This window comes from Podarcis raffonei, chromosome 7 (genome assembly GCF_027172205.1).
Source record: "Podarcis raffonei isolate rPodRaf1 chromosome 7, rPodRaf1.pri, whole genome shotgun sequence".
Classification (NCBI taxonomy): domain Eukaryota; kingdom Metazoa; phylum Chordata; class Lepidosauria; order Squamata; family Lacertidae; genus Podarcis; species Podarcis raffonei.
In genome coordinates, this window is record NC_070608.1 from 64342553 (window position 1) to 64359827 (window position 17275).

Below are 17275 nucleotides of genomic sequence, written 5' to 3' on the forward strand. Positions count from 1 at the left end.
TAGACTTCCTGATACAGTTTTCCAGTTAAACAATGTTTACAAAAATGTATATATTAGGGGGAAATTGCATAAAAACGAATATATTTGTGAAAAAAACATACTGAAATACATTATATGATGAGAAATTGCTTGCACATAAGTGTATACTAATCAAAACTGTGTATAAAAATATGTTTATTAGGAAAAAGTTGCACGAAAATGCTGAAGAATTTTCATGAAGATTTTTTTTAAAAAAGGATTTTGCAAAAAGCTGCAGAAATGTGGGGAACTGAATTTCAGACTGGAAGAATTCGTAACTGAGAGAACCTCAATGTACTTATTCTTTGATTCATACTCTTGAGTTTAAACAATACATGTAATGAAAGTAAGCAGAGTGTTATAGGAAGGAAAGCAGAATATATTGCATTGAACCTTGCTGGGACAAATTGGCGTACAGGTATTTTGTACTTTCTTTAGGTCAACAATATGTAAACAGCAATTGCAACTAAACCTGTGTGTTACATTATTTTGCTATGCCACATCTGTCAGACTGCAGACAGTAGGGTTTCCAAAAGTAAAACAAATCCCTTCTCTAGTTCATGGTGCCTTTAGTCGTGTCTCTTAATGACTGCATTAAAAATAGCAGCACCCTTTCAGTGACTCTTAACAGTGAAATTAGCACAAATAATAGTGTGATGGTCTTGATTTAAAAGCTCCACCTTTACATCAAGGTCTCCCTAGAAAGAAAGAAGAGGAAGTCATTAGATCAGAATAACCCTGCAATGATTGGCTCACCCCTTTTGGGGGCATGTTCACTTATAATGTCATCACTGCCACTGGTGGTTTTGCTACTCGAATAATACTTGTATTTCAGAGGGCAAACTGGAAAAAGCCTACCTGAGGGAGCTCATGGAATCCCAGCGAGACAGGCCCTTCATAGTAGATTAGTTCTGCAAAGGAAATAAATCAGTAGCAAGTGAGAGAGCCAGAAATGATTTTACAGCTAGGTAGTGTACTGTCTGTGCACATAATACCCATGGTTATAATGGATAACTCCAATATCCTGGAAGAAAACTAGAAATGAAATCCCTGCTCAGAAATGAACTGAGATCCAGAGTTGCTGTTCCAGTAGATGTCTAATGTGCTTTCTCCAGCTTGCTCCTTCCCTGGTGCATTAAGAACATACAGACTTTTCGGACATGTAGCAGTTTATCACAGTGACCGGGACATATGGGTATTTATAGCTGTTTTAACTGAGTGTGGGTAGTAGGACTCCTCCTGTATACCAAATAGATGCGGCCAGTGCCAACAAGACTGGAACCAAAACAGGGCCAAGAGACAGAGATGGCCATTCATTTGCAAAGCACATGAAAAGGGGCTTTCTTGCTTGTTGCCTCCATGTTGTGGAATACTGTTCCTTGCTCTAGATCAGGGTGGGAAACCTCTGCCTCAGGGGGCAGACTTACTGTATTTTTCGCTCCATAAGGCGCACCTGACCATAAGGCGCACCTACTTTTTTTTGGGGGGGGGAATAATTCAAGGGGAAAAAATTATTTAAAGGGAGCGCTGAGCAGAACCTGTATGCATCCCAGACTCTGCTCAGAGCTCCCTTTCATGAGCCACGTGGAGCGTGTGTGCGGCGCTTGCAGGCTTTTCCCCGAGGAGGGAGAAGGGCAGCCCATCACTGACGGGTTGCCCTTCTCTCTCCTCAGGGAAAAGCCCCCAAGAGCTGCACACACGCTCCGCGTGGGTCTTTAAAGGGAGCGCGGCTCTTGGGGGCTTTTGTGGGAGGTGGGGTAGTGAGAGAGCCTCGCTCTGTCCCTTCCCCCACCTCCTGCAAAAGCCAGGGATAGCCGCGCGAAGGCTCCGCAGGGCAGCGGGATGAAGGCTCCCCTGTCTTACTTCCTGTCTTACTGAGGATTTGCAAACCCCCAGAAAAATGTGGCCTTCTGATTTAACATGTGCACAGCAGTTTGTGTTGGGACCCGCGATGGACTCCAGTACTCTCTAATGTATTTTCTACAGGTTCTTATTAAGCACTTCATCAGAATAAGGCAGACTGCCAGGAGATCTGTGGGTGCCTTTATTCTTCTTCTCATTTTTCTTCAATTCAATATACAATTGAGAGAGAGAGAGAGAGAGAGAGAGAGAGAGAGAGAGAGAGAGAGAGAGAGACTCGGAATGTAATGTTTCCATCAGTCCGACTTCAATAATTTACATGATTGGTTGCTCATGTAGTATTTGTCTATTATTCTGTGACATTTTTTTTTAAAAAGTGCTAGCAATTCCTCCGAGGCCATCTTAGTAGATGAACTGTTGCGTGGTCATGAAACTCACAGCGCGGTGTTTATTATGTTTCAGATTGAGATGTGACTGCAGCAGAGAAAGAGCGACGGGGGCCTTTGCACATGATTACCTTATTGTGTTATCAAAGCACGTTTCTTTCTCATTTATTGCACACTGTCCGTGTGTGCGCTATCTACCGATAGCAGAGGGCTGCACAGCAATGAGCAGTATTTGATGCTCCACCAAGCAGTAGCATGTTCAAACTGCCCTCGTAGTTAACCTCTAAAAACCTGCTTCTGTGGCTCAGCCTTCTTCTGGCCACTGAAGCTTGACATTTTGGGTCCCCAATTCAGTGGCAGATGTTGGTCTTTAACATTTCAACAGCACCCTATACAAAGCCAAAATTTGGCACCCCCACCTCTCATCTTCCGTTCTGCTCAAGTCACTGTGTTGTAACTGAGAAGCCCTGCAGTGCCCTCTAGTGCTGGTGCCCAGTGCAGCAGAACTTGTTGGACTCGCCAAATTCCAGGTAAGTGTATACAGTACAGCATTTCAGGCTTAACAAACTAACGTGTTAATGGCGGATGACCATTTTCCTCCTGATTAATTGTTGTTTTTTTAAAATAATATTTATTAAGGGTTTAGAGATTACAGAAAAAAAGAAAAATGAAAAAATGAAAAATTAAATACATAAAAAACAAAAAAATACAGTAAAACAGAAAAAAGAAAAACAAGCATTTAAAAACACATCCAATGTTTCCCTATCTTTATCTTTCATTTCCTTGTTTCATCGACCTCCTCACACCTCCCTTTTTTTGTATTCTAGTTCAATTAGCTGTTTCAGCAAATCCATTCCATCTTACTCAATTTTTGTTCCATAATTTATCTTAACCCAATTTAACCTTAAATTTTCCACTTTGACCCATTAACAATCTATTTTTACTTAATTCTTTGTAACCTTTCTGCTAAAGCCATGTAACTTCATTCCAGCATCCTTCTAACATTCTTTAATTTTACAGTATTTCTGTAAATAAACTTTAAATTTTTTCCAGTCTTCTTCCACCGACTCTTCTCCCTGGTCTCGGATTCTGCCAGTCATTTCCGCCAGTTCCATATAATCTTTCCTCCTGATTAATTGATTGGGCTCACAACGCTTAAAACCCCTGAAGGACTTCTCACACTGCAAGTCAGGCAAATGTAATTCCTCCAAATGTCAAATCTGATGATCGAGAAAATTAAAATATGCCTTCCCCTTATTGTCTTTATTAGAAGCTAGGATAAAATGAGGAGTTATTTTAAATAATGTGGGAAGGAAGCTTTAAAAAAGCTGTTTTAGTATGACTTTGCAATAGGACATTATATTTATGTAAAATTCATTAGTGAATTGTTCCGAGCAAGGCAGCTGATTGATTGATTGATTGACAAAACTTTAACGAATTGATCACCCTGCTTACCAGTTATGTATGCCAAGAATGCAATTTGTTTTACCCCTATGGTATACAGCTGTGGAAATGCATGTTTGGCAGTGGGAATGTTGTTCATTATTGCAAACACTACTGATATTTTCTCAGTGTTGTTGATGTGTCCAATACCATGCATACCAGTGTAATAAAAACAGCGCTACTGCATATGTACTGAATGGTAGCTGTGTGTTTTGCAATTGCTCTATGCTTCTTGCATAATTTAACCCAGTCATATTTCTACTTGTAGACATTTTGCTGTAATCAGGAATGAATGGTAGTAGGATTGATCCGTCTACCATAGAACTGTCTTCATTGACCAGCAGTGGCTCTCCAGAGTCACAGGCAGGGGACAGTCTTAGCCGTACCTGGAGTTGCCAAAGATCAAACCTGTAACCTTCTGCATTCAAATCAGGTGTTCTACCACTGAATTACTGCCCTTTCCTTGCTAAAGGTGCTGTGCTTCACTTATCCCTTGGGCTTGCGTTTATTTAAGATGTTTGTGTCCTATGTTTGCTCATCCTGGAATTCAACAAGACACCCATGAGCTTTCCTGGTAGTCTTCCGTCCATGCGCTTACCAGACCAGAGCAACACCTGTCTACCTGTAAGCTTTGTATACCTTCACATTGGGCTCTGCCTTGTAAGTAGAACCTCCTACAAGAAAATTCTAGCACAATGCTTTTTGCAGGAAAAGATTTTGACATGGAAAATTGTTTGTGTCAAATTAAACAGGCTGGTCAGATATTTCCAACCTGGTGTGTTCAACTGACACGGCACCTTCTCCCTGCTCACTACAACTGCTAGCTACTGAACATTTAGCATGTTATTCCTGAAAAATTAATCACCTCCTTTCTTCTTTCCACAGTAAAGAAACTGTGGGTGATCCTCTTCGCAAAGTTCCTTGGAGTAAAACGGAATGCTCGCCCCATTCATGCCAAGAGTTACTTCCACAGACAGTTTCCTGATGCTGTACCCTGTAGAGAGAGACAGAATATAAATCTAATGAGCAATTGTATGGAAATCAGAACATTGTCTCTATGTTAGGTTTGTGTTTTTTTTTAAAGAAGAGGGAGGGAGGGAAATCTTGTTCTTTGTTTACATAATGGGTTTAATCACCACTATTTATTTATTTAAAATATTTCCTATTTGCTCATCATTGCCAAGACAATCCCAGAGAGGGTTACCTTAAAATAAACGCAAAACACATATTTAAAACAAACACAACGAACAAGCTGAAATCAACAGTATGAACAACAAGTTCAGCTTGGCCCTGAAAACCCAACGAAGTCCATGTCCAATGAATCTGAAAAGGGAAGGAATTCCATTACTGGGATGCTGATGCCAAGAAGGATATCCTTCAAATTTATGCATATTAAAGAGGACCTTGGTGACAGCAAGATGTTATGTGTTTCTGAGTGTAATAAATAGTGATGGTTTCCAAAATTAGGCAGCTGTCTTATACACACTTTTTTGGGAGTAAGTCCAACTGAACACATATGTCCACAACGGCCACATTAGACAAGTACATGTTGGAGGAAAGGCCTATTATCAGGGCACAGTTTGGCCGAATGTATCTAGACACACACTCAGTCTTGCCCTGCTCCCTGGGTACTGATCTGGATTGGACTCTTGCAAGGGTAATTCGTCGCATGTGATTTGCTATTACATAGATAAAAGCAAGTTTGGAAGTAAGGAAATTGGAGCGTTGCTTCAGCACTGGTCTGAAGTCAATGGGTGCATTATACAGACTGCCAGAGAGAGGTCAGGTTGAGCCCCCCACTTCCCTGGCAGGGGTCTGTTTGGAAAATATAGGTTATGTGTCCTGTTACATAGGTATGTGCTATGACATACTTGAAAGATACCCTGCAACCCTTGTGTTTGGTGCGGTATAGGAAGAGAGCGTTTTTAAGCTGATGGTAGTTCACGGGAGGAGTCATCTGAGTCACCCTGAGAAGGAAGGAGGGTAGAATATCCTTTTCTGAGACCAGGGATGGATGGAGACCTCATTGTCTAGGGACATCGCCTCTTGGGAGCTTCAGGGACTCAGTCACCCCCATCCTTGGAGGTATCATCTGGTTGCGGTTGAGTTCTGAGGACTGAGGATCCTGGGACACAGTCAAACACATTATACTTACTTAAAATGGTTGCTATTCTGATGTTAAGAGTTTCAGGCACTACACTGGAGCAGGTGTCAATGCTAAAAGCCAAATCTTGCAGTGGATCTGTGAAGAAAAGAAAATGAAAGCCACAGGTGAACCAATTTTCTATACATTACAAAGGAGACTTGATTTAGGAGCAAGTGGACCCCTAAATGGGAAGTTTGGTAGAGATATCAAGAAAATATTGTTCTACTAGTCTGGTGGCTCCACTGGATATTCATTCATGATGATTTGATGCTATCAGGGTGGACACACACAACCCCCCTGCCTGCAGTTACACAAGTTCTGGGCTGGCCACACTGCTGCATTTCCAGTCAGTACCATTGCTGTAACTTCCCGCTGAAATTGTCTCACTTTTTAGACCACAAATGTTCTGGTTATTTTTGTCCTGCTTTTGTTGGGCTATAGCCCCTTTGGATGGCAATAATGTGGTAGCATTGGGAAAGCATTACAGGACAAAACAAAGTAGAAGATATCTCCCACTAATGCACTAATTGCATTAAGAATAAAACCTGCAATAAAACACCAGTCTGGAGGGGCCCTAAGATCAAATGTCCTATGAAAGCGCCACTCTGAAATGAAATGTTGTAATGAGAACCACTATTTTGGTCTGATGATGTGCTGTTCCATTTCTCTATGAGTGCCACCACTCTTCCTTGTTCTGCTTTGGGTACAAAAGTGGTATATAAATAAACTTTAGCATAGCATAGAATAGAATAGGATAGCATAGCATAGCAATTGCCCCCAGACCCTGATGTCCATATTAATCCAGAAGAACTTGTGCAAGAGAAGCCCACAATGCCTGTACTCCTGAGGTCCGAGGAGGTCATGCTGCCCTCCTCTGACTTTGAGGGTTCCAGGTCAGAACCTCAAGTGGGACCACAGCCTCCCCATCTCAGTTGAAGCTGATGAGTACTAAAGCAAGAATACAGATCCAGCTTCTCAGATTTGCAGTTCCTTTTGGAGGCTCAGTCTGAGGCTGACTGGTGCTGAAACAACTTGTATGGAGTCTTCCACTTGAACTCTGTATGGAGCTGTCCAGAGCTGTCCAGGGTCACCCAGAATTCTGAAACCATTGTATTGCCACCCCTTCGTTCCTTCTAGATTTTATCCAAACCTGAACTCTTTTTGGGAGTCAGACCCCCAATACTACTGAGATGGCACTTGAAACAGAGCAACCCCCCCCATAACCTCATAGTGTTTTCCTCTGCTTTCATTATGTGCCAGGAACTACTTTATGGGCACCAAGGACCACTGGTGGTTCCCAGGCCACAGTTTAAAAGCCAATGCTATAGAAAAAAAGGCTGCATTTTCCTTTGTTCTTCATTCACTGAAGGCCAGACCTGACTTATGGGGCAATTATTGAAATGGAGCCCTACTTTTGCCCCTCACCATTCCTGCTCTTTCTGTTTTCAGTGGTTGCATGTCAAAGCTAGCTAGGCTTCAAAATTTCCCTACTGGTTTTTGAATATTGCAGGTGTGATCTCCTAGCGTTCGTGTTTCTCTGTTCCCTCAGTCTTCTTCACTGGCTGCCTTTTGTGCGGGGTGCGAAAAATGCCAACACAGTTGAAGCCATGTCACACATTAATTTCAGCCAATGAGACAAGCACCCAATCATCTCCCTTTAATGTATGTTGGGAACTTGGCAGCAATCTTTTTCTTCTTTTTTTACACGGTTACTGTTAGAATGTTGTTTGGTGGTTTTTTTCATTTAAAAACTTCTGACAGTTATTTTGTAATTGTATTTTCGGGAAGGACCTACAAAACCAGGTTGATTTTGACTTCTCTTTTCAGTGTTTTCATTACCCCTTTCCCATTTCCTCCTCGGCCTCTTCTGGATAATGGTAATTTGACTTCTGCAAGAGAATGTTTTACTTCTTTTTATTTTTGTGCAGAAGGTCAGGGGTGGGGGGAGAGAGAGACACTTCCTTCCTTCTTCAAAATGTTGCTTGTATGCTAAAAAAAATAAATAAATGTTGCTTGTATGCTGCACAAGTCACAGATCTGAGAACAGTAATTCTTCTATCAGTGCATTGTGCCTTCAAGTGTGGATTAGTTTTGCACCTGCAGTGGGGAGAGATGTACAGCAGCTGGCATTTTGTATTTTGTTTCAGATGTCATGAAATCTCTCTCTCTCTCTCTCTCTCTCTCTCTCTCTCTCTCTCTGTGTGTGTGTGTGTATATATATGTGTGTGTGTGTGTGTGTGTGTGTGTGTGTGTGTGCGTGCAATCCACAGAATGGCAGATTGGGCTAATTTCAGTAAATGCAGCATTTTTTCCTATCCTCTACAGCAGGCATGGCCAAACTTGGCCCTCCAGCTGTTTAGGGACTACAGTTCCCATCATCCCTGACCACTGGTCCTGTTAGCTAGGGATGATGGGAGTTGTAGTCCCAAAACAGCTGGAGGGCCAAGTTTGGCCATGCCTGCTCTACAGGGTGCTGCAGGCCATTTAAGAAAACTGTGTAGCTTGGGATACACAACCTAGTGGGTTGTGCCTGGGACAGCCAATTAACACGGCCCTGATCGACACTGATGCTCAAAATAGCCTGGGTCCCGTGTCACCTAACTGGCTTGTCTGTCTGCTGTTTCTGCGCTCCCCAGGTTGTGTGATGGGGAGGCTGTTGGTGATTATTCAGCTGATAAAGGAAAGGTGCTGTATATAAGGTGAAAGGCATGCTTGTCTATATTGTTTCCCAAGTTTTGATGCTGAGCTATGCTTTTGAAAGCAGATTCTGGGCTTAACTCCAGGTGAGCTCTGGCTCGGATTAAGCAGTGCACTGTGGGAGACAGCAATGCTTCTGAATACTCATTGCTAGAAACCACAGGAGGGGAGAGTATTGTTGTGCTTTTGGGCTTCCTGCAGTCATCTGTTTGGCCACTGTGAAAAATGATGCTTGACTAGATGGCCCAGCAAGCTCTTCTTACGTTGAAATGCACAGACTGGGAAAAGAAGCCCAGCCCAGTTTGCAGTCCTGACTGAGGACCAGCCTTCTCCTTATTTCACTCAGGGAGCCCCATTCATTCACCCGTCCAACTGCAGGCTGCAAATGTACACATCCTCAGTTCTCACAGAGTCATAATGTTTACCCTTCTTTCCTAGGAGAAAATGACACTCTCACTTCAACTTTTCACGTTGCTGCCACATTCTAGAACAAGTGGCACTGTTGAATTCACAGTCTTCCCTCCACCCACTTTCTCCAATCTGTTCTCACTTGCAGAATTCAAAGTTTACTCGTTACACTTCATCCTTTTGATCATGGAATAACTGCATATGCACCATGTGGGAACCAATGGGAAGCCGCAATGCCCCAAGAGAAAGGGAAAAAATGGCGAACTGGACCCTAGCTCTGGGAACATCCTCTGAGGATGGAATATTGTTTCCAGTAGGGGTTGACTGCTGTGCCACACAAACTCTGCACGGAGAAAGTCCCAAGGACAGCTCCTGGCATCTCCAGGTAGGTTTGGGAAAGACCCCAATCTGGAGAACACTGGACAACACTGAGCTGGACAGACCCACAGTCTGACTTGGGAAAAGGAAATGAACTCCTGTTCTGGAGATGAAGCTTGCTGAGATGTGTGCATGCACAATGGCGCCCTATCAAAAAGGCCTTCAGCCAGGGAACAACTTGGGTAAATACTTGGTTAGCTGCCTGTCCAACTCTGGGTTAAGAACTTAATTTGTTCTGGAGGTCCGTTCTTAACCTGAAACCGTTCTTAACCTAAAGCACCACTTTAGCTAATGGGGCCTCCTGCTGCCGCCAGAGCACGATTTCTGTTCTCATCCTGAAGCAAAGTTCTTAACCTGAGGTACTATTTCTGGGTTAGTGAAGTTTGTAACCAGAAGCGTATGTAACCTGAGGTATCACTGTATTATTATCTCTTTCATCCCTTCAGCCAATAATCTAAGCAACCGGTTGCTCTGTCCCAAACAATGAAGTATCTGATGCTCCTATGATCCACTGGGGAGAGGAGACCCACCCAGCATTTTGGAATCACTAATAGAAACATGCTACAGCCCTATTCAGGTGTTCAAAGAAACAGGAGGGAATAAAAGCATGTACCAGCTCTCCCCCAATGCCCCCTTTCTCCACCTGAACCAACCCAGATCCCCTGGATAGCAAGGCTGAAGATCTGATGGTGGTTCTTTGTGTGGCTGAGCATGCTTAGCACCTTCCCTGGGCTCAGGAACCCTGGGTGTGCAGGGATCCCGATTGCCACGGGAATACTAAGCTAGTTCAGCCAAACGCATGGGATGGGATTCAACTAAGGAGCCCTGAGAATTTCCACTTACACAACAAGCTTTTCCTCTCCTCTCCTCCTGCATCCTGTCCCCCTAGCTCTGGAGGGGGTTAGGAGAACTCCTAGAGGAAGGAGAGGGTGGAATCACTGCCTGTCAAGCTGCAATGCTTATGCAGAGTGAATGGTCCGAAGAGCGTGAAGTTGAATTCCTCCCATAAATAATTCCTGTTCAGGCATTTAGCATTAATGAGTGGAGGTTGGGGTCATAGCCTACAGGGACACTGGGGGAGGAGCTAGCACCCACAAACTCCTGCCTCTTCCACTCTTTCTCCCCTTTTGTTCTTTGAATACCTGAACACCTCCATCACCTCCTCCACCCATAACCTCTTACTGCCCATGCATGATTTGGTTCAATAACCCTGAACGGTTAGTGGATAATTTTCTAACACATTATTGCTTTAAAATATTTTTTGTAAAAACAGAATCCTGCAAATCAATGGCATGGGTTTCTACTAAGGCATTGATCTGGCTGAGTTCATGCAGTTCTTAGTGGTGTGTGTGTGTGTGTGTGGAATCCTTTGGCCTTTCCCTATTACACTTCTGGGAGCAGTGAAACAATGGCAGGGCAGTGAATTACTTTAGCTCACTCCCCACACACCACCCCCCAGGTTCACACTAAAATAGAGCAGGAAGGAAGCTGGAAATGAACACATGAATGACTAATTCTTAACACTTACATAGTGCTTTCAAAACCCTTAAAAATACACCCTCTCATTTAATACTCCCAACAGCACTGACGAAAAAATGATTGCAGGACATTTTTTAAAAATCATAGTTAAACGTTTTTGCCAAACGCAGTGTTTTCCCAAACTTCTGACAGCTGATGCAAGCTCTCTCCCTCCTTTCAGCTTTACACTTGCATAGTTGCAGAAGGTCATTAAAAAGAGGTCTGCCGCACTGTGAACGCACTTTGGGCTTTCTGCCACCCCACTTCCTGCTGGGGGATGAAACACCCCCCCAACAATTTGCCTGAGAAAGGAGGAAGTTGTAACATTTCAGGCAGTCAACCGGTTATGAGGCATGTGTGCCCCAGCACACCCAAAGGCTTAGGATGCAAGGCCACTGGGCAGAGTAAAGGCTTTTCTTACAGATTTCAATCCCTGGCGTCTCCAGGCTATTGCTGCTGCTGTTTTCCTCTTAAATATCTCAGATAGCAGGTGAAAGGAAAGACCTCTATCTGAGGCCCTAGAGAGTCACTGTTGGCCAGAATAGACAACCCATGTCTCTCAGGAGCACCTGTTTCCCCGCTCTAATTCGGCATACTGGCATTTGGTTCAGGTGTCACAGCCAAGTCATGGTTTCACGCCTGTATTTCTCCTGACGTGCTTCCATTGTCTCCTCTCTCTAATTTTCTGGCTGGTGAGAACTCATCTTCACTATAACAACTGAGTAGGGCAAACTTTGATTACTGCAAACCATAGTTTGCCTCCGGTATGAAGACTATGACACATTTGGTCATGACAGACTCAATCTCAGACACCTGGGCTTTTTAGACCAAGAATGAAGCGTGTGGCCCTGCACACACTCGACTTCGGTACTTCTATTGTGGCTTGTTAAACCACAGTTTCTTGAGGCAATGTAACAGGGAAACGATGGTTTAATTTCCCTTTGCAAACCAGGATATGCCACCCTCCCAAGAAGTGTTCTTATTGAAATGTGTGAGGAAAAGAAGGAGGGTAGGGGAGGAAAGAATACACAGGCAAAAAACTATGACTGATTAGACTGAGATTAGACTGAATGGGTGGCATGGCAGTGATGCCCTGCTCCACCATGTAGTGTGCTCTGCTGCCCGCCATGTGCACCCTGGTTGCTTCGCTGGTGATGCTCATGATGGGTGGGGCAGTGAGGTCACAGGAGCCGCCGGTGAAGTACTGGCACCTCCCCCCCCTTGGAAAAGAAACACTGCCTGAGCATATGACGGAGGGGCTCACAGTGCTCACAGCATTAACACCCCAAGAAGGTCTTGCTTCTCCCATTGCCTTGAATTCCATCAGAAATCAAGCATCTCTCTCCCTCACAGGCTTCAGCCTGCAGCCTCCTGCTTCTAGCACACACACACACACCTCAACTGAACTCTGGATTTTGTGCTTTTTGTGCCATTATCTCACCAAGAAACTGGCCCAGCTATTCCAGCAATTAAATCCTTGCTTTGATTCAGGAACATGAAGGTAGGGTTGCCATATTTCAAAAAGTGAGCTTTTTTAAAAAAAAGTTTTGCCCAAACATCTGGGTTGCCATACGTTCGGAATTCCCAGACACTGTTTACAAGGGCTGAATCCTGGATATGTCTGGGGAATAGGATGTATGGCAACCCTGTAAGGGAATTCAGGCAAACAGCCCACCCCCCAGAACAAACAACAATAGTTTTTTTGTGGTTTAATCTTGGAAACATCCAGAAGTGTTTAAATCCAAGTGGTGAATTTTGCCTTTCCCCCTCTCCCTTTGCCGAGACCTGAAACGGTTCTCGTGAGCCTACTTCAAGCAATATAACTTGAACTGCTTGGTTGAGTGTGAAGGCATCAATATTTGGCCCTCAAGGAAAGGTCTGCCAATACTGCAGTGTCTGTCTACCCAAAGAGCAGAGCCTGGCTGGGACCAGCTCATGTCATCCTGTGCGTCAGGTACTTGAGTGCTTTATAAGTCGCCCTCTATTGACATGCCCTGATTTGTGCCTCACATGATCAGTAAAACCATCTGGCGCCTAATCTGTCTTTATTGCTGACTCTCCTTAAGCATGCACTGGGGAGCCATTTTGGTACCTTGAAGCTTAGGGATATTTTTCTTCCTGCTGCCACGGTGTTGATTTCTGGAAATAGCACCGGGTTATGCTTCATGTTAAATGACAGAGTTTAATCTAAGCCCACAACCTCTGGGAAAGACAAATCTGAAATGTACTGGCTTCTGGGTTTGGTTTTTTTCTTGATCTCTTGTCACGATGGTTGATGAGCCTGGGTTTTAATTTGTCAGAGTGACTGAGAGGGGGGTGGGAACAGTACTTTGGCTGTGGAGAGAGAAAAGTGTGTGTGTGTGTGTGTGTGAGAGAGAGAGAGAGAGAGAGAGATCCCTTTTCTCCTCAGGTATGAACTTTTTATTTTTTAAGAAAAGCTCTCTGTGTCTCTGCCCGCTAATTTGATACAAAGGAAGCACAGAAATTCAGACAGACCTAATCTTCCGAATCACATGCTTTCGATTTAAGCTCTTTTGAGAAATGAACTGAAGAAACTGATTCATGAGAGCCACAGCTGATAGAGGGCTGGATGTTTAATCCAGGTCCAAGCCCTTATTCAGCCATAAAACTCACTAGCCTTCAATCTGTCGCTGGGGGGCAGGGACCAATATGCATAACCCTGCTCCAATATGGCTGCTTCCCCCCCCCCAAGAGACGACACTTCAGGAGCGTCCCATTTTGATCAGAGAAGTGGCAGATAACCTGCTGGATGGGCAAAAATCTATGCTCTTGGGGGCATAGATTTGGTCCAGAGGCCCCCATTTGCTAACCAACCAGAGTTAATTCATTTACTCATCCATTTGTAAGGAAAACCAAACATTCAAGGAAGTTGGGCTGGCTAACACCTTTCAAAACCATGTATAGCATTGAGTTAACCATGTTTACTCTGACGAAAACCTCATGGGTTTCAGTGGAACATGCTACCAAGGTATAGGATTGTGTTTGCTAGTCAATGTTTGTGGCATGAACCAGACGGTATAAAGTTTGGGATATATATAGGAAAATACTTTTTTTTAAAAAAACCTGTCTGCTTATCATGTGTGTGTGAGAGTTTTGTTTCATTTTATTGTATTTGTATCCTGCCCTTCATCCGTAGATCTCAGGGATGCTCACAACTGGCTTTTACAACTGGGTTGTAAAAAGTGGCTCATCTGTTGACAGTCCCCTGTTTGCAGGACTCTTTTATTTTAAAGTCCAGTTTAAAGACAGAAGAACCACAAGGTTTCCCATCAATGGCGAGCAGGACCTGAACAACAGACTGAGCAGGCACCCTGGTCACCTGTTCCCAACCTTCTCTGCAGTGGTGGGATGCAAATTTGTATTTCTATTTGAATTCTAGTAATCATTTATAAATCTGAAGCTGTGCATATAAATTACCTCATGGGTTTTAAAAATGCAAATACCCCCTACCCCATGTGTCTAGACTAGAGAAAAGGCTCACATGTAGCAAGTCTAGAAAAACTGAGACTGGCAGGACTGGACTACCAGTAGGGCATCTGTGTGTTTTTCCTTTTCTGAAGGGGCAAAACAAGCCAGTTTCTTAGCGCCAGTTCTATTTTCCTATTACAGGAGGGGAATCCGCTTACAATACCTGAAAGCTAACTTTGTCTCCTAAGAATCGGCTGCTAAAAGATTTCATTCCAAATATTTATTTGCTCCTCGTGCCCCTCACTGGTTTTATTTTAATGGAAATAATGTGCAAAGCTGCGCCTGAGCTTCAGGGGAGGGGAAAGCAGGGAGGGCAGCCTTTGTGTTGGGATGAATTGGAAAAACAAACGCTCAGATTCCTCCTTTGCCATTAATCACTTTTCACGTCACGTGCCTCTTATGAATGAGATGCATATGAAGCTAATTCCCTTTGTCCCCACTGCAGGGCGCATCAGTGCAGCGCAAGGCCAGCCGAGGCGCCGAGTTGAAAAGGAAGCACTGCCAAGAGGCTGCCTTTCCATTCATTTCGGAGCAGCTTCTTTCCCTTATTCTTTCCAGCAGATCTGAAGAACAAACAAGCCCACAGTCCATGGGAAATGCCGCCGCGAGGAGCAGCCGCCGCATGGCTGAGCACGGCGACAGCTTTGGAGAACATGGCTCCTTCTGAGCAGCACATTAAGCCTCTTGCCAGGTGGAATGGAAGGGTGTATGAGTGGAGGGGGGGGGGAGAGAAATCCAGAATTTGCACCACTGTGGCAAGCAGCCTTTCAATCTCTACGCTACAGAGAGGAAACAAATTGGTATATAAACATGTATGATAAAATCTTCCTTTTTTTTAATGTTACGAAATTGTATTTTCCCAAGCTATACCTATTTTTTTGACTGCTCATGAGTCATCTTTGCAGTGGGCCTGTCCTTGCCTCCTTTTTGATTTCATTAGAAATTGGTTCGAAAGCCCAAATTCATGCTGAATTGGTGAAAAGACATATATTAGGGACTTTTCTCCATTATATCTCTGCAGGGGTGCCAACTTGAATAAAATATTGGGAGGGGGCAGGTAAGTCCCATCCCATATAATTGATCACAAGATGTGACACACACACCGTTTGAATACCAATGTGCATCAATTTTTTGGGGGGGCAGGCCCCCTCAAATATTTTATGGGAGGGAGCAAAGGAACCTGGGCCCCTAGGCTTTGGCTCCTATGTATCTCTTTATTTTATTACAATTGTTTTTAATCTTGACAACTGTAAGTTTCATCATGCACAGTTTTATCTGATGCAAAGCTTCCATGGCCCAGTGGAAGCAGATTAAGAACACAGAATGAATGATAAACTGAATGAGACTATTGATCCACCTAGCTCCACATCGTCTACACAGACCAGGAACAGCTCTCCAGCATTTCATACAGGAGTCTTTCAAATCAGTGCCAGGATAAGTCAGGAATTGAACATGGAACCTTTTGTGCACAATGCATACGCTCTACAACTTATCTATGGTTCATCCCCCCCAAGCTATGGTCCTATGATTAGGCTGGAAAACAATTGCTCCAATCTAGTGATGAGTTCTAAACAGAGGAATACTGATGTATGCAAGAAGCTCCTTGCACAGAATGGTCTCTCCATTTAGTTAAATGGGAGGAAACAATCCACACAGACAGTGTATTTTTGTATCTGGATCATTTTTGTATGTCAATCAGGTCCCTCCACTGAAAAAAAGATGGAGATTCTTGCACATGAAAGGGATGCACACACCCAGATACACATAAATCTCTGGACTGGGATGAGTGACTGTCCTAGATTAACCCCAAACCTTTTGTGGCTGAATGTGGTATCTGCCACGGGTCTGCTATGTCCAACTCTAGCAAGCCACCTACTGCTCTGCAGCTGCCTGTTTTCTGCCAATCAGGAAAAGTTAAATGGAGCTAAAAGATCTCACCACAGCTTCTGTAGTTTACCTCCAGCCGATCAGTCTTGCAGAGGAGGTGCGTAGGCCATTCAATGCTGGGGGTGGTATAAACCAACAAAAAGACAAAGGAAACAACTTTAAACATCTTCATGCTGAGGAAGAGGGACTGTGTGCTTGTGTCTCTATCTTGAAAACAGTCTGTTTGCCTGCTTCCTCCTTCTAGTGAATGTGGCAGCTCCAAGCCACTACACAAACTGCTTACACAAATGTTAATCCAATAAGGGCTTGTGCCTTGAGATGGTATGAAAGAGTGAGCAACTGGCTAACCAGAGGGGCGGTGTTCCTCTTTTAAGGTCTCTGGGCTGTGTTTCCTGCTACTGTGTGCTAATAATGAAGGGTCCAAGAATGAGTCACTCACTAAACCTCAGTTCCATGCGGCAAGAACACTCATGCTATCGCCCATGCAGTCCCCAAAAGCCTTTATAGCACTTTCATGCTTCATCAGGTTACAAGCAAAAGTCCAACCAGTTTTGCAATCTCATACATAATCCACTCAGAAATAAGACCTACTGACTGAGTTCAGTAGGACTTACTTCTAAGTAAGGGACTCTCTGCACTTTCCATTTAAATAATGGGATAGTTGCTGTGTGATGCAATGCTTTTAAGAATGAATATGAAGCTGATGGTCTGCACCTTTGGTTGAGTATCCCTGTTATTAGAGAGTGAACACAGAGCTTTCTTTTCCAGACTAATGGCGGGTTGTGTCTGAATTGAGAAAAGTTATGTGGCTGTAGTCTCATCCCTTATGCTCACGTTCCTCCAGCCAGTAAATGTCACAGTTAGGAATGTGCACATAGGAATAGCCCTTCTCTGCTATTGTTTTGCTTTGTTTATTTAAAATATAATAACTTATATTATAAACTTGCGGGTGTTCAGGGGATGAGAAGAGGTGAGAAGAGAGGAACTACATGTGTCAGTTTAAGCTATGGCTTGCCCTGGAAGTCTCATCTGTCTGTCTTGAGAG

General features: G+C 43.7%; 1 protein-coding gene across 1 annotated transcript; it reads right to left on the reverse strand.

Annotated features, from left to right (window-relative positions):
- Positions 1 to 205: 205 nt before the first annotated feature.
- Positions 206 to 16556, reverse strand: LY86 (lymphocyte antigen 86). Its single transcript, XM_053396977.1, has 5 exons — positions 16282 to 16556; positions 5863 to 5949; positions 4573 to 4701; positions 877 to 929; positions 206 to 716 (listed from the first exon to the last, which is right to left on the reverse strand). The coding sequence occupies exons 1-5, from the start codon at positions 16400 to 16402 to the stop codon at positions 633 to 635; spliced, it is 474 nt and encodes a 157-aa protein (XP_053252952.1). The 5' UTR covers positions 16403 to 16556; the 3' UTR covers positions 206 to 632.
- Positions 16557 to 17275: the final 719 nt, after the last annotated feature.